Here is a 12,912-nt window from a genome sequence, read left to right as displayed (position 1 = left end):
AGTCCTCAGAACATCTCAGCAGCGTTTCTGCTGGAGCGGCCTGTCGGTGGAGATCCCTGCAGGGAGGAAACCGGTCCCGTGGTCAAAGTTCACCGGGTTTCTCAGAGTCACCTGGACTTTGTCTTGCAACGCTGAAAAAGACAAATGTGGAGATGTTTCTGAGGAGTGGAGATCAGAGAGCTTTCACCCCTCCCAACCTGGATCGGCCCCACGGCCACCTTATCTTCCAGGGCTTCACATCTTCTCCGGGGGGTTTTGAGGAACGCTGGTGAAAATACAACCTTGCTGAACTTCAAGCCGACGACCGCCGCCCGCATCCCTTTCTGCTTGGCTTCGTCTCTCCGGAGCCTCTCCGCTCAGAAGCTCTGAGGATCTCCTGCCGTCTCCGGTCAAACCCAAGACGTCGGGCGGACAAAGGAAGCGGCGCTGGTTGTTTGGCTACGAGTGTTTATTTCATTCTGCTGACGAAGGCTGACGTCCAGCATGTGGATTCGACCGACCACAAGACTCTTACGGAACAAGTTCAACGAGAAGAACGCAGACGGGTCTCGGCCGGCGAAGGCGATCCCAGGTAGAACGCTAGAAGGAAGGAGGAGAAGGGAGCAGACGCTACCTTCTGAGACGGATGGAGGAAGACGGAGCTCTTCCTGCTCCTGAGGATGAAGGATCGACAGAACAACGATCTGGACCTGACGCTCCCTGAGATCTGAAGAATTCTCAGCTGGATCGCTGACCCCTGACCCCTGACCCCGATCCTGGACCCGACTGTGACCTGAACCCTGACCCGATGAAGGAGCGTCTCTGCAACGAGGCCCAGGACAGTTCCTAGTGTGGAGGAGTTATTGTATCTGACAGCCTGCAGGAGCTCAGGACCTGCATTTTAAACAAAAGACCAGAAGAAAATGAGCTGATGCTTCTTGTCGGTTCCTCGCCCCCCAGCACCTCCTCGCTCCCTGCTCAGCTTTAAGCCACCTTCTGCCTCTTGGAGACGGTTTGTTATTTTCGATCAGCTATACAAGTTTCGTGACAGAAATCCAGAATGAAGGTTGAGCCTTTGGTTCCACGGCCTCCGGGTGGCGCCTGTGGGCCGGCGGGGGGACGAGCCGATCCACAAGGGGTTCAGCTCGCCGGGATCGATACTTTGGTTTGTCGGGTTCTGCGGCCTGTAAACTGATCCCGCCGCGGTTCTAGCAACTGAAATGACAGCGTGCAGGAAGAGCAGGACCACGGCTGGAGGTACCGATCTAAAACCGACATCGGGAGAAAACCGAAGATGATCTTTTCCCAACGGTTTCCCGGTCTGATCCTTTTCACAGCATCACCGATGTCTTCACGACACTGGACTATCTGTGCTTTGGATCTGGTCATGTGACGTGTCTCCTTGCGGCATCCAGAGGCCTCAGTGAGCTGGTCGTACCTGAGACGTAAAAACAATAGAACAAAGAAAGAGCCTTGAAACTGAGGCCGGCGTGCGGTGAAGCCTCGGTCCTGCAGAAGGTGGCCCGTCCCACCTCCTCGAGGGGTTAAATAAATGTCCTCATCACGTCGGCCACGACGGGCCGCCGCCGCCCTTTCTACCGAGACGAGGTCGGACCGGAAGCGAAGGAAAAGGATGTCGTATGAAAGGACAGAAAGTTTTAAATTAAGTGTCCGTAAACTCGTGGATCTTCTCGGCCCTCCGGGGTCCACCTGGCCCGAGGCGCTCCTCGACCCCCCGAAAAACCATGAGAAGCAGGAAGTGCCAGACGTGGAGGGCGACGCTCCGCTCGTCCTCTTGGAGCATCCAGGACCTGAGGCGGCCCTGGACCCGGCCCTGCCCCCCCAACCCTCCCTAGCCGAAGCAGACGGGTCCCACGGTGAAGCCGAAGTGGTGTGAGGAGTTCCCGCCTCCCATCAGGGCCAGGTCCCTCAGGGGGAGCAGCTGAAGGTCCTCGAACTCGAAAACGGACTCCCGAGGAGCGGAGCCCGGCTCCTCTCTGGGCTGGAAGACAGGAACAAACGGTGAATGAAGGAGGTCCTCCGAGACCTGAAGTGGACCCTCAGAAGGTCCTGCAGGGTCATCTCCCTGCATCGCTGCCTTGAACCATCACTTCTGGAGAATTCTTGGTGGTTCCTGATTGACGCTGGTTGCTCTGCCTCGGTGTGTTTGTACTAAATAAAAACTAGAGCCTGTTGTTGTTGTTTCTGACCCGCATCTGAAGAACCTCAGGGGTCAGGATGAAGGGTTTGAGCTGGACTGGGGTTTGAAGGACCTGGTCTACATTTTGACAATGGGAGCGAGAAGAGTCGAGTCACATCTGCAGCAGGTGAACCCAAATGACTCTGACCGACTCAGAATGTGGTACTCTGTGAGAATGACGTTCTAGCAAATATTTACCTCACACTTCTGTCAGAACTACGGTTCTTCCTGAACCCCTTGTTGCCCCTTGGCAGAAGCTCCGGAGTAACATCTTCACCGGTTATCAGGACTAATCTAAGAAAACCATTTTACATCAGGAACATGTTGGGGGATTTCGGTATCTGGATCCATGACACCCAGAGACTCTTGGTTTGGTGGCTCTTGCAGGCACTGACGAGTCTCCAAGCATGAGTGAACCACAAGAAAGCACAAGATGGATAGAACTCTGCATGTAACGTACGAGGGACCATGACTTTGGAGGCGGGGAAGAGGCGGCTGCAGTTTCTGGTGAACATCTCCCATCATCTCGAAGCAGAGGAGCTACTCACCACGCAGTCCCTCAGGGCGCCCAGGAAGCTCTGCCTCCTGCTGTCGCTCAGGAACTTGATATCTCTGTCGGCGAGGCCGAGCTGCTGGCCGGGGCGGCAGGTGTACGTCACCGACTGGACCGCCGTGCTGCTCTGCAGCCTCAGAAACCGCATCTGGACCACACTGGCGCCAGGATACTGGAACTGCAGAGGAGAGATGATGATGAGCAAGGTGCTCCTGGACAATTCAAACCTGCTTCTTTCTGAAATGAGCGGAGACCACGATGGGCCGATGGATCGGCTTAGCTAGCTTAAGGCTAAAGTCAGTGCGGTTAAAGGAACAAAAACACAACAAAAGTAAGACAGAAGGAAATGAACCACCTGGAAGCCCCGGTCCAGCCTGCTGAGCCACGTGAAGGAATCGCCAGCAGGAAACTCCTCAATCCAGGCCTTCGTGGGCAGCTAGGAGTGAGGTTTGGGGGCAGAGAGAGGACATCAGATCATTTCGACTTAAGTGGACAAGGTGTTGCTGCCACTGACCTGTGGAAGTGGTCTGATCTCAGACTGCTTCTGAGCTGAGTTTTGGGAATGTACCGATGTAAAAGTACTAGAAGTAGTTTGTAATTCTTGTACTTGATTTCATGACTGTTTACTGAAGTACTTTCAGTTTGTCACATCTCAGAAAACATCCCAGTTGAAAGAACCACTGAACACAGGGTCCAGGAGGAGACGCCCCTGGAGGCCAAACCGTAGAGCTACATGTGTGACCCCAGGTCTTCTCCACAGAGTGACTGAGATCCTCCACACCAGCTGTTCCCTCCGGCCCAAACCCGTCCCCACCGGAGCAGAAGCTCAAGCTTTACTGTTATCATCAACATTGGAGGAACAAGGGTTGGTAACCAACCTGGAAAGCCATCCTGGAACCCCCACGTGACACCCCAATCACAAACAAAACCCAGAACACCAACACAGAACTCCGATCTGGGACCTCGACACGGAACCCCCAGCTGCAAACTCAATCTGGAACCATAGCCTGGAGCCTCAATGAGTCTCAGATGGGAGAAAAAGAGCCTCTGCAAAATGTTAAAAGCCAGGCATTGAGTGTGTGTTACTGTCTGAGTGTCTGCAGAGACAAGAAGATGTATCTCATCTCATTGACATTCAGCTGCTGGAGTTCAGGGGCGACGCAACCGAGTTGCTCCTTCCTGCCGCCGGAGGGTCGAGGCCTCGATACCTGAGAGGACTGAGGATGAAGGCACGTCTGGACAGGGGAGGAGGAGAAGCTGCAGAAGGCCAGCAGAGCGTCGGCCGGGCTGCCCAGGTTGGGGTCGATGTAGAACATCCCTGTGGAGAAAGAGATGCTCAGCTGGAGCTGCAGAGGGTGGGGCTTTTGCTTGGACCACAGCCCATGTACATGAAAATGGGGATGGAGAACATCTGGCTCCTCATCATGTTGCCTGTCAGGTTCCTCTCATCACTGCCTGAGAACCCGTTCTCTCCCTCGTCCACCCGGTCCCATCTGTGTGATTTACACCTGGACCTTAGCAGACCCGCCCACAAAAGAGGCTACCTTCTTTTCCCTTTCCCTTCACCCCATGTTACCGGTGGAGCCCTGGCTGTGCTTGCACTCAACAGGTAAAGCACCATCAGCTACATTTCCTGAGGTGCAGAAGATCCAGGATTTGAACCCGGAAAGAGTCATGACCTCCAGGGCTCCTGGTGGGACGGGACGGCCGGGCCACCTTCTGCAGGACCGAGGCTTCACCGCACGCCGGCCTCAGTTTCAAGTGTTTGCCGCTGACGAACTGGAGTGCCTACTTCACCCTGACCATCTCAGAACGGCACTCGCTCTTTGCGTTAAAGCCTTCGTCAGGTTCAGAACATGGTTCCACGGTGCACCAACTGACCGCTGGCGTACTCCGGATGGGCCATCCAGAGCTCCTGGCAGGTGGAGGCCGGGTGCTCTTTGCTGCCATCAGGAGGATCCAGCAGAAGTCGCAGCTCCATCTGCAGCAAGTCCAGCAGGGTCTGGACCAGAGAGTAGTTGGGTTTGTCGGACATCAACATCAGGTCCTGAACAGGAACGGTGGAGGGATTATTGATCCGGTACTTCCAGATGTGCCTTCAGTCAACATTGCGGCTCAATACTTGCCTTGAGTTGAGTTAAGGTCAAGTTGAGTGTCGGTCCTGGAAGTCCTGGAACTCCAGGTGGACCCTGAATGTTTAGAAGAAGAATCTCAGATCTGCAGAGGCCATGGTGGTGCATCTCCATGCATGACATGAAAGATACTCAGGTTCCAACATAACTTGTGGACATCGAAACTACAAATGTCAATGTACTGCAGTACTGTGAGTAATATTTGAAAGTACAAAAGTCATTCAGCTGGGAGGAATCTCATCCGGGCAGCAGGTGTTCCTCAGTTCTCACTGCAAGGGATTTCAGGTACCTAAACGCTAGGAGGAGGAGCCTGAAGAACCATGTCTCCTGAATGTCCTTTAGAGTTTCCTGGAGTCACTTGCCCATTCCCAGAAGTTCAGGAGGCTTTAGATGGATTGAGGGTTGGAGAACATTAACACGGTATTATGGTCAGGAGAACAGATCTCAGATTCAGGAGAACAGACCTCAGATTCAGGAGAACAGACCTCAGAGAGAACAGGGGACAGTTGGAAAATGACCAGGATGAAAAGGTAATGGACACAAGCCTGTCTCCTCACAGGAGGACATTTTGGTTCCTTTAAGGCTCCTCCTTCAGGGGTTGTGACTGAGCTGCTGCCTGGTTTCTGCAGGAGATGCAAGGAACCAATGACATCTGTCACGACTGGAGATCCCGACACCATATGATGGCGCTGCTCTGGCTTGAAGACTACAGTAACATGGGCCTTCTGAGTGTCCCTTCACCAGACGTGTGGCCAATAAAGCCTCAGTCCACGTCCGAGGACGTCTCCTCTCCGAGGCCGAGTCCACTGGTGTCGATTTCAGAACTCCTCGCTAACACCGGGCGTGCTCCTCTACGGAGAATCATATCTTCTCCAGATACAGGTTGTTCCCCACGGAACCCAGAAGCTCAACTCTCGACCCTCTGCTAAGCTACTGTATGGAGAACTCACCGGAAGGCCCCTCCTGCCCCGAACACCAGGTAGTCCCGGATAGCCTTTCAGTCCCTGCGGAGAAGGACATGAGTACTGCGGTACTGTGAACGTACACCGAGAGCTGTTTAATGTACCGATCTGGAAGAAGCTCAGGGAGCAAGTGTGGAGAGGATGGAGCTCGTACCTTTAGCCCCGACAAACCCTGCGGAGGAGGAGATGGAGATGGAGGAGAGCAGAAGGACATTAACATGAGGCAACTTCATCCACAACATTCCCCTCCTGCTTCCACCCGCAACATTAAGAGGCCATTTCCGGACCCGCCCCGGCTTTACAAGCCGAGGGGGGGTCGTAACTGCAGCCCGCGAGCCGACAGCTGCGGAGGCGCCTGATTGGAGGATAAAACCGCCCCAGGATGGAACATCTGCTTAAGTGACTCAGTTAATTATCTTAGTTAAATGGAGAACATGGGGGGTATAAAGTACACTAACAGCTGGCAGAAGCTGCTGAACCTACACTTTCCTCTACACACCCCTGACCCTTCGTCCCAAACAAGGATGCAAGATTTTCCCCCTCCCTTTTTTTTTGAGAGTCGAACCCCAGGAGGCAAACGATGCCTGAAGAACTTACAGGAAGTCCCGGCGGACCCGGTGGCCCCCAGGCCCCTGGACGGCCCACGGCCCCCTGCAGGGACCAGAGGAACCCGGTGAGGCATGAGAAGATAAGAGAACCTGCACAGGTGAGGTGTTGGGTGTGTTCCTCACCTGCTCCCCCTTCAGGCCAACCGGACCTGGTGACCCCAGCGGACCTCGGATCCCCTGGGAGAACAGAGAACCACAGGAGAACACTAGAGAACACTGGAGAACACCGGAGAACACTGGAGAGCACTAGAGAACACTAGAGAACACTAGAGAACACTAGAGAACACTGGAGAACACTAGAGAACACTAGAGAACACTAAAGAACACTAGAGAACACTGGAGAACACTGGAGAACACTGGAGAACACTAGAGAACACTGGAGAACACTAGAGAACACTGGAGAACACTGGAGAACACTACAGAACACTAGAGAACACTAGAGAACACTGGAGAACACTAGAGAACACTGAAGAACACTAGAGAACACTGGAGAACACTGGAGAACACTACAGAACACTAGAGAACACTAGAGAACACTGGAGAACACTAGAGAACACTGAAGAACACTAGAGAACACTGGAGAACACTGGAGGACACTAGAGAACACTAGAGAACACTGGAGAACACTAGAGAACACTGGAGAACACTGGAGAACACTGGAGAACACTGGAGAACACTAGAGAACACTGGAGAACACTGGAGAACACTGGAGAGCACTAGAGAACACTAGAGAACACTAGAGAACACAGGAGAACACTGGAGAACACTGGAGAACACTAGAGAACACTAGAGAACACTGGAGAGCACTAGAGAACACTAGAGAACACTGAAGAACACTAGAGAACACTGGAGAACACTGGAGAACACTAGAGAACACTGGAGAACACTGGAGAGCACTAGAGAACACTAGAGAACACTGGAGAACACTAGAGAACACTAGAGAACACTGAAGAACACTAGAGAACACTGGAGAACACTGGAGAACACTGGAGAACACTGGAGAACACTGGAGAACACTGGAGAACACTGGAGAACCCAAACTGGGAAGACAGTAAAATCATGAAAATCTGGTGTGGAATGGACACGTTGGTGACAAACTTGGACACACACACACACACACACACACACACACACACACACACACACACACACACACACACACACACACATCCAGCTGAGGGTCTTCATCTAAAGCTCCTCTGCTGTGCTTCTGGACTTCTGGGTCCTACCTTTGGCCCGTCGGCTCCAGCGGATCCATGGAGTCCCGGGTCTCCTTTCTCGCCCTGAGGACACAAACACCAGGGTCAGACCCTCTGGACCTGGACTGGGACCAGATCTTCTGCACCCATGGTTACCTTTCTCCCCGGTTCTCCCGTTTCTCCAGCCTCTCCACGCAGACCAGGGGTTCCCTGAGTTTGAGGTCAAAGACAGTCGTGCTTTAAAACGGGTCGGACGAGATCCCGGCATGAGAAGACGGTGCTGAGGAGACCTACGATTGTCCCGGGCCACCCGCGGACCCCGGCCTGTCCCGGATCTCCCTTCTCACCCTGAAGGACAAAATCAGACCGCGATTCGGTTCCAGGATCCGAACTAGCGGAGAACGTTCTCAGACCTAGTTCTGGGGTTCCGACCTTCGTTCCTCTCGGCCCTCTGGACCCCCGGACGCCCGCCTTCCCTCGCTTCCCCTGCGGGGCGACAGGGCGGACAGGTTAGCAGGAGGAATCGCAGAATGTGGAAGACACGGACATTTCTAGAAGGTCTAGATGTTCCTCTTTGTGCTCGCTGCTCTCAACGCAGATCGCAGTGTCATCTGCAACATCATCATCCCCGGGGATTCCTGTCTAACCTCATCTGCCCGCCGGTCCATCGGCACAGCAACAAGAAGGGGTTCAGAGCTGCTCCCTGATGCACCCCACCTCCACCTGGACCTCCATCACATCTCCACCTTCTTCCATGTCAACGTTTTGTCAAAAGATCATGCAGAAGGTGAACCCTCACCCTCCGCCCGACGTGGCCCGTCTTCCCCGGGTTGCCGGACCTGCCCTCGTCTCCCTGCAGGGGGTTCAGGGGAAACGTCTGGTTATAAACAACACACACACACACACACACACACACACACACACACACACACACACACACACACATCTGACCTGCTCCCCCTTCGTGCCCTGGTTCCCCCACGACCCTGGACTCCCATTGGTTCCCTGCGAGAAGGACAGAGATTAGAAGAGGTTCCTGTTCCCTTCTTCAGAACGTTGGAGGAAGTGCAGAGAACTGAAGGTCACCTACAGGAGCCCCGGGGGGGCCGGGGGGGCCCGGTTCTCCTGTCGGCCCTGGAGGCCCCTGTGGAGGAGAAGGAGGAGACATCAGGAAGAAGGTCGGGTCCAAAGGAGACCCGTTCCAACCAACTCTGCACTGACCTCAAGGCCGGGGAGGGAGGGGGGTCCCTGGATCCCTGGGGGTCCTTCTTCACCCTGGAGGACCAACACAAGGTTGACGGACGTCCCTGCATGGGGCGGCTTCGGGAGCTCTGCTCACTGTGGTCCAGCTTGGACACCCACCTGAAGACCCGCCGGACCTGCAGCTCCAGGATCTCCCTTCTGTCCCTGAGGTCCCGGCTCCCCTTTGGCTCCCTGGTCCCCCAGGGGCCCCGGCTGGCCCCCCCCGCCCTGCGGGAGACGCAAAGCACAGGAACCCCCAGACTCTTAGCATCCGGAGGCCGACTCACATCTGAAGTTTGCTAACATTGCACCGTATGCTAACATTTGTACCATGCTAACGTGTAGTTAGCAAACACTTGTAGTTCATTACCTTTTGCAGTTTAACTTTTGTAGTCCATTACCTTTTATAGTAAGTTAATATTTGTAATTTGATCAAAATATGGTTGTTAGCATGTTTGGTTTGCTAACGTTGGTAGTTCATTAAAAAGTATTTTAACAGTTGTAGCTCATTAACCCTTGTAGTCCGTTAACCATTTGTAGTTTATTCCTGTAAATAAGGAACTACGATGCTGCTCAGCAGGAAGTGCCGCCTGAGGCGGTCATGTGACCCTGCCGGCTTCTGATTGGAGCTCGGTGGCGGGACCAGAATCCAGCGAGCGTCCGTCCCCGTACGATATTGAAGGTAAATGAATGAAAACCACCCCGACGTTCTGGAGACAAACTTTGGAGAACCCAAGAGGAACCCAGACCGGGGCTTCCAGACGGAGGAGAACCTCAGACCTTCAGGAGCAGCACCACATCTTACCAGGGGCCCGAGGGTCCCCGGGTCTCCTCTGACGCCTCGCGGTCCAGACACTCCCTGCAGACAGGACAAGGCCAGGTCACACACACACACACACACACACACACACACACACACACACACCATTGAGCTCAGTATTTACCTGTAGACCTCCAGATCCTGGAGGTCCAGGGTCTCCAGCTGCTCCAGACTCCCCCTGCAGGCACAGACAGAAACCATCACATGTGTGTGTGTGTGTGTGTGTGTGTGTGTGTGTGTGTGTGTGTGTGTGTGTGTGTGTGTGTGTGTGTGTGTGTGTGTGTGTGTGTGTGGAGTGGGTGGACAGGCGCTCTGTGACGGCCAGCTGAAGAACATAACCACGAGTCAGGTGTGAGACATGTGAGAAGGGTGAGGCAGGAGGTGTCATGAAGTCCAGGTGGACTCTGGTGACCTGAGGTTCCCCAGCTGGTGGGACCTTCTGGCTCCAGGACCACCTGTGTTGTGGGGTTGTGAGTTCTACAGGCAAAGGTGTGAATGCCGGTCTACCTTCTGTCCGGGGGGTCCGTCGGGCCCGGGGTCCCCCTGAGGTCCTGGGCCGCCCTGAGGTGAAGGTCACAGGAAGTGTGAAGGTCAGTTCTAGCGCGAGATGAACCGACGCCTCCAGGAGAACCTGTTGAAGGACTCACCTGGGATCCGGTTCCACCCGCCGCCCCGCCTTCGCCCATCAGCCCGGGTTCCCCCTGCAGGCAGGAGGACATTGAGGAGCCTCACACAAACATCTGGGAAAAACACTTGGAGACGCAGGGAGGAAATGGAGAACCTGGAGGACCTTCTGAAGGATCAGGGGAGACTCTGATCCATCAGACCTCCTCATCGAGGTTCTCCAGCTGTGCCGGGTCACAGCGTCCCGATCTAAGCTTGTGTCTACTGTCCATGAGAAGAAGGCTCCGTCGTGTCGGACACTCACCATCAGCCCGAGGTGGCCCTTGGCCCCCCTGGGGCCCCGCGGGCCGTTCCCCCCCAGGGCCCCCCAGGAGCCCTCGGGCCCGGACAGGCCCGGGGGTCCGGCTTCACCCTGCGGGCGGAGAACATCTGAGGAGAACCCGCCAGACCTTCCCTCTCCCGCCTCAAACATCTGGAATCAAACCCTACCTTCTCTCCTTTGGCGCCTGGATCTCCTGCTTCTCCAGGGGGGCCCACATCTCCCTGGGGGGGTCAATCATCATCATCATCTTCATCATCACCATCAACCTCCATCATCATCATCATCATCATCATCATGCAGGTTCCCGTCCTGGTTTCAGCTGAGTTTCCGTTCTGAAGAGCACCTGATAGACCTCCTGTTGTTCCAGGAAGTAGTCTGACCCAACACTGGACTTAGACCCGCCCACTCCGCCGCCCCGTTACAACCAATCACTGACCTCCTTTCCATCCAGTCCCGGTGGCCCCTGCAGGCCCTTGGAACCCCCGGGTCCTCTGTCTCCTGGGGTTCCTGGTGGACCAGTTCTCCCACAGGAACCCGGGTCCCCCTGCCGGCAGAAAAGGGGGGGCGGGTGTTCGGAGTGGGGGTCACCGGAAGCCCCGCCCCCTGACCCTCACCCTGATTGAAGCAGTGACTGACCTGGTCTCCCTTCCGCCCGGGGGGGCCCTCCTCACCTGTTGGCCCCGGGGGCCCCTGGGGGGGCAGACGTACGATATTTGAGGGGGGGCTGGAGAACTTTTATCGCCATGGAAACACGCCATGGACGAGGTCAGGCAGCAGGAAGTCACTGACCTTTGGGTTTCTCTGGTTATTATCTTTCCACTGACCTGCTGTCCTTCCGGTCCAGCGTGGCCGTCGTCCCCGGGGGGCCCGGGTCCTCCCTGCGGGGGGGCAAGCAGAGGTCGTCCTCCAGGTCTAAACTGACCCCCCTTCCCCAGAGTCCGAGGTCACCCTACCTTGTTTCCTTTTTCCCCTGAGATGCCGCTCAGCCCGTTGACACCGAGGAGGCCCTGCAGGACCGGGGGGGGGGGGGGTTACCATGACAACAACAAATCCCTTGATGACAACATCCAAAAATAATATTGACAGAAACAACAAGAACAAAAACAACAGCAACAATGTCAACAACATCCAAGACAAGAAGGGAAATGGTCTTGATGGTGACCCCAAAGGAGAGGCTTGCCAGCGACTCTGCCCAGGGGGGTTGGACCTGGGAACACCCAGGACCAGAACACATGGTTCTAACCAGAGAACAGGCACGAGAACAAGAAGGGCCAAAAACAACTGGTGGTTGTTTTCTGCTGGTGGTGGATTTCAGGAAACAAAGGACCCACCTGAATCCGGTCACCATCAGGGGTACTGATGTGGACATTGTGGACACCTATAAATATCTGGGTGTCCACTTGGACAATAAACTGGACTGGACCTTTAACACCAACACCATCTTCAAGAAGGGTCAGAGACGTCTGTTTTTCCTCAGGAGGCTCAGATCTTTCAACGTCTGCAGGACCATGCTGCAGATGTTTTACCACTCGGTGGTGTCCAGCGTCATCTTCTACACTGTTGTGTGCTGGGCAGCAGGCTTAAGACAGCTGACACCAACAGTCTCAACAAGCTCATCAGGAGAGCTGGATCTGTCCTGGGAGTGGAGCTGGAGTCTGTGGTGCAGGTTTCAGAGAAGCTCCTCAGCATCATGGACAACATCCATCACCCCCTGCATGGACACTGACGTCCTGTCAGAGCTCTTTCAGTCGTAGACTGATACCACCGAGGAGCTCCACTGAACGCCACAGGAGGTCTTTCCTACCTGAGGCTATCAGACTTTTTAATTCCTCTTCCCTCAGCCGCAGGGAATCTTCAATCTTTGTAGTTACTGCTAACAGCTAAGACAATTTATATTTCATTATATTTCTTATTCTTCCTCCTTTCCACTATTATCTATTACTGTTATGTTTTTTACTTGAAACTCTGGCACAGCAATTTCCTTCGGGATTAATAAAGTTGTTCTCATCTCATCTCTCATCAAACAGGCAGGGTTAGGGTTGGGGAAGGAACAGGCAGACCAGCCAGGAGATACTAGCATACACCAGTGGGTGGCTAAGCGGAGGTTGTAGGGTGACCCCAGTCGGGACGGGCGGCTACACAAAAGGCACTAGAATACGCCGATCGTGGAGAAACCAGTGACGACAACATCTTACAGGAACACTGACAACAACAAAGACTACAAAAAAACAACAGAAATGACGACATTGAAATGACAACATCATGAACAAC

The 12,912-nt window shown here is 54.5% G+C and overlaps 1 protein-coding gene across 1 annotated transcript in view; it reads right to left on the bottom strand.

The window, feature by feature from the left end:
* Nucleotides 1-430: 430 nt before the first annotated feature.
* LOC147220572 (uncharacterized) overlaps nt 431-12,912 on the bottom strand; it is a 30,783-nt gene continuing 18,301 nt past the window's right edge. Inside the window, exons 35-63 of the mRNA XM_086170095.1 lie at nt 11,595-11,648; nt 11,466-11,519; nt 11,278-11,331; nt 11,078-11,185; nt 10,809-10,862; nt 10,624-10,731; nt 10,343-10,396; nt 10,203-10,256; nt 9,820-9,873; nt 9,681-9,734; nt 8,996-9,103; nt 8,855-8,908; nt 8,724-8,777; nt 8,585-8,638; nt 8,433-8,486; nt 8,066-8,119; nt 7,928-7,981; nt 7,790-7,843; nt 7,664-7,717; nt 6,558-6,611; nt 6,424-6,477; nt 5,981-5,998; nt 5,815-5,868; nt 4,859-4,921; nt 4,614-4,779; nt 3,941-4,050; nt 3,088-3,168; nt 2,728-2,910; nt 431-1,981 (exon numbers count right to left, since the gene is read on the bottom strand). Coding sequence (XP_086026221.1) covers nt 1,832-1,981; nt 2,728-2,910; nt 3,088-3,168; nt 3,941-4,050; nt 4,614-4,779; nt 4,859-4,921; nt 5,815-5,868; nt 5,981-5,998; nt 6,424-6,477; nt 6,558-6,611; nt 7,664-7,717; nt 7,790-7,843; nt 7,928-7,981; nt 8,066-8,119; nt 8,433-8,486; nt 8,585-8,638; nt 8,724-8,777; nt 8,855-8,908; nt 8,996-9,103; nt 9,681-9,734; nt 9,820-9,873; nt 10,203-10,256; nt 10,343-10,396; nt 10,624-10,731; nt 10,809-10,862; nt 11,078-11,185; nt 11,278-11,331; nt 11,466-11,519; nt 11,595-11,648 — 2,121 coding nt within the window. The 3' untranslated portion in view covers nt 431-1,831. The remainder of the gene's footprint in view (nt 1,982-2,727; nt 2,911-3,087; nt 3,169-3,940; nt 4,051-4,613; nt 4,780-4,858; nt 4,922-5,814; nt 5,869-5,980; nt 5,999-6,423; nt 6,478-6,557; nt 6,612-7,663; nt 7,718-7,789; nt 7,844-7,927; nt 7,982-8,065; nt 8,120-8,432; nt 8,487-8,584; nt 8,639-8,723; nt 8,778-8,854; nt 8,909-8,995; nt 9,104-9,680; nt 9,735-9,819; nt 9,874-10,202; nt 10,257-10,342; nt 10,397-10,623; nt 10,732-10,808; nt 10,863-11,077; nt 11,186-11,277; nt 11,332-11,465; nt 11,520-11,594; nt 11,649-12,912) is intronic.

The sequence above is a fragment of the Fistularia commersonii genome, chromosome 23 (assembly GCF_037954325.1).
Source record: "Fistularia commersonii isolate RoL2024-O1a breed Wild chromosome 23, RoL_Fcom_v1.0, whole genome shotgun sequence".
Lineage (NCBI taxonomy): Eukaryota > Metazoa > Chordata > Actinopteri > Syngnathiformes > Fistulariidae > Fistularia > Fistularia commersonii.
Note: the sequence above shows the minus strand (reverse complement) of the source record. Positions and strands in the feature narration are given on the sequence as shown.